General features: G+C 35.1%; 1 protein-coding gene across 5 annotated transcripts in view; it reads left to right on the forward strand.

The window, feature by feature from the left end:
• The window catches only part of LOC127859974 (uncharacterized), a 43,847-nt gene that overhangs the window by 7,014 nt on the left and 33,596 nt on the right, over positions 1-3,237 (forward strand). The window contains exons 2-3 of one of the 5 annotated variants that reach the window (XM_052397639.1): positions 675-819; positions 2,349-2,423. In XM_052397639.1, the coding sequence (XP_052253599.1) occupies positions 801-819; positions 2,349-2,423 (94 nt within the window). In that variant the 5' untranslated portion in view covers positions 675-800. Of the gene's footprint in view, positions 1-674; positions 820-1,420; positions 1,548-2,348; positions 2,424-3,237 lie in introns of those variants that run through there. The other 4 variants (XM_052397641.1, XM_052397638.1, XM_052397636.1 and 1 more) reach the window with 4 other exon arrangements.

Genomic DNA, 3,237 nt, shown 5'->3' on the forward strand with positions numbered 1-3,237 from the left:
AAATTTTCAAAGCATGTCATAAATTATGAGCCGAAATTTTGTATGAAAAGGACGAAATATCCAGCGCATTTTCGTACACGATTTTTATCTCGCGATTTCCCGACATAAACGTCAGCTTACACAAGACTGATTTTCGCTGACAACGTCACTTATATGTTCTGACCGAGTTTTATGATGATTGGACAATAAACGTGACTTTCAGAGTGTTTACAAGTTTTTACTATAGCCATATAAAGAAAAATGCCCCACCCCCTGGCGGCCATGTTTTTCAACCAACCGGAATCATTTTCGAATTCGTCCAAGATGTCATTGGGACAATTTTTTTTGTCCAATGAACAAAAATCTTTTGTTCATGACGATCGTACAATAAATGTGGACTCTATATGGTGTTAGCTTGGTTTTACTATGGCCATAAAAAGCCAAACAAGGAAAAAAATACCCCGCCCCTGGCGGCCATGTTTTTCAACCAATCGGAACCCTTTTCGAACTTGTCCAATATATCATAGGGACAAATCGTCTCACCGAGTTTCACGAAGATCAGACAATAAATGTGGCCTCTAGAGTGTTAACGAGGTTTTACTTTAGCCATCTAACCAAAAATACTCTGCCCCTGGCGGCCATGTTTTTCAACAGACCAGAACCACTTTCAAACTCATACAATATATCATTGGCAGAAATACCAAATTATGTGAAGTTCGGACAAAAAAATCGGCATCTAGAGTGTTAACAAGGCAAATGATGACGCCGCACGACGGATGACACGACAGTAGACGGACCAAAGGCTGTCTCAAAGGCTCACCATGAACGAATTGTGCTCGGGTGAGCAAACATGATTACTTATAAAAACATATATATATATAATTAGTTGCACGATCAAACTGAATGTGTTTATATTCTGAAATAAAAGGTAAGGAATGCTATTATAAAATAGAAACTTTGGAACTCATTACAACGGGGCTTCCCCATATTGCTCTTGCAATACACAAATAGTTTTCACTGAAACTATGTAAGACATTAATATATATAATGAATTTACAGACATATCAAAAACAATTATTCGGCTTCACAGGTTATGTTGAATTTCATATTTTTCTTTGAGAACCAAGTTAAGCAGCCATCGCCTAAATATACAAAAGAGGGAGAAAGAGAGACAGAGGCAGAGACAGAAAGAGAGAGACAGAGACAGAGAGAGACGGAGAGAGAGAGAGAGAGAGAGAGAGAGAGAGAGAGAGAGAGAGAGAGAGAGAGAGAGAGAGAGAGAGAGAGAGAGAGAGAGAGAGAGAGAGAGAGAGAGAGAGAGAGAGAGAGAGAGAGAGAGAGAGAGAGATGTTGTTAATTAACAACTGAGAGTGACAGGTATCGTAACGGAGTAATTAAATGTTGGATTATAAATAACGGAGAGGGTACATAACCGCTTTAACACTATGATCATAAGCACTTCAATTTTTATGATTTAAGATTAAATCTTAACTGAACTGTTCGACGTTAACTTGAGTTTACATTGCGATGTCTGGTGACGAGAATACAGGTAAGCGAAGTAAAGTTGTGTAAGATTAATTTGTTAGACAATTTAAACAACATATTTTGGTGTATTTATATTTGAATGAACATATCACTATTTGTATTATCTATAAATACATGTTTGGGGATATTCGTATAGCTGACAACTTATTTCTTGTTGTTGTTGTAGTTCTTTCTTTACAATCTCTTTAACTGTCTATAAGTCAACTACGTTGCTTATTTTAGCTTATGGTTTTTGTTTTATTTAGCTCTTTCTTTGGCTCAATTTACATGTTCTGTCGACATTATTTGTATGTTATAATTGACTTTCTTTACTTGTGAAAAGTTATAAATATTGCATACAATTAATCTCTGTATCGCAAACTTTTATCTCATTGTGTATTTATTTTGCCAAAAGCATGTATTGCTGATTATGCAAACAAATAAACGACTTATATTAGCCATGTTACATCAATAGCATATTTACTAAAATGTTTCGATGTGTTTAGATTATAACATATTTTGAAATACACCGGTGAATATGCGGCAAACAAAACAAGTGCATACATATATACGATCTGGTTTTAATGATTTAATTCCTCGCGAGCTAAATGTCTTATTTATTATTTTATAAACATCTTCATTTAGGAGATGTCTGCATAAATACAACTCAGCTTAGGATTGTTCGATTAATTTTTTTAAATTTCTAGCCGGGTGTTCAAGAGGAATGTTCATCGAAAAATAAGACTGCATAAATGTGACTTCCTGTGTAAGTTGTCATCGACTGAATCTCAATATGTCTTCGAAAGACCGTTTCACAAACATTAACATATTCTTTTTTAATTCAGATTTTTCGATTGGAAGTGACGAACCAGCAAACGTTCGTGCACGTGCATCCTACAATATCGGAGAGAGTCAAGCTGGTAATCTTGTTCTTAAAACTTGAAGTGTTAAATAGTTTGACGTCAATCATTACAATGTTGAATTTGTATGGGTAGTTTACAATATGGCGGACAGTGGGTTATAACATGTTCAAACACACTTTTCTATAAATCGTTGTATCGTAACGGCGCTATTGTGCTGTATGTACATTTTAATAAAAAAAGCAAAAAAGGATGTCAATATGTTCTTTAACCCAAAATTAAGATCAAGTGTATGGTAGAATATATATGTATTTGTCATTTTTAAATAAGATAATAGCGGACATGAATTTCTCTTCTGATACCGTTTGTTGCGAAGTGTATCTATTTCTCCGTAATAAAGATACTTATAGAAGCTGCGCAAAGAGATTAACTTAACCATCAAAGTTTTCTCGATGAGTTTCGCGTTATTGTTAACTATTGTGATTTATATATGTATATAACTGTATATCAACATATATAACAAGCAACTCACAGTCTTATTGTAAACTATACTATTTGTTATAGAATATGTTCTTACAACCCACCTCTACGATGTAACTACATGAATGTTACACAATTAAACAGGCATTTCACCAGATTGTATAAACAGATAAACCGGCGGTTAACCACATTACGGCGGTTAAATATGGGATACCAAAGGGGTCGAAACTTTAACTTCTGCTCGAGCAGAAAAAAATGCTGCTCGAGCAGCATTTAAATGCTGCTCGACCAGCAAAATGCTGCTCGAGCAGCAAATTTACTGCTCGTCCAGCATTTTTCTGCTCGTGCAGAAAAATCCTGCTCGACCAGCATTTATTTTTAGATTATGGCATTA

Source organism: Dreissena polymorpha, chromosome 15 (assembly GCF_020536995.1).
Source record: "Dreissena polymorpha isolate Duluth1 chromosome 15, UMN_Dpol_1.0, whole genome shotgun sequence".
Classification (NCBI taxonomy): domain Eukaryota; kingdom Metazoa; phylum Mollusca; class Bivalvia; order Myida; family Dreissenidae; genus Dreissena; species Dreissena polymorpha.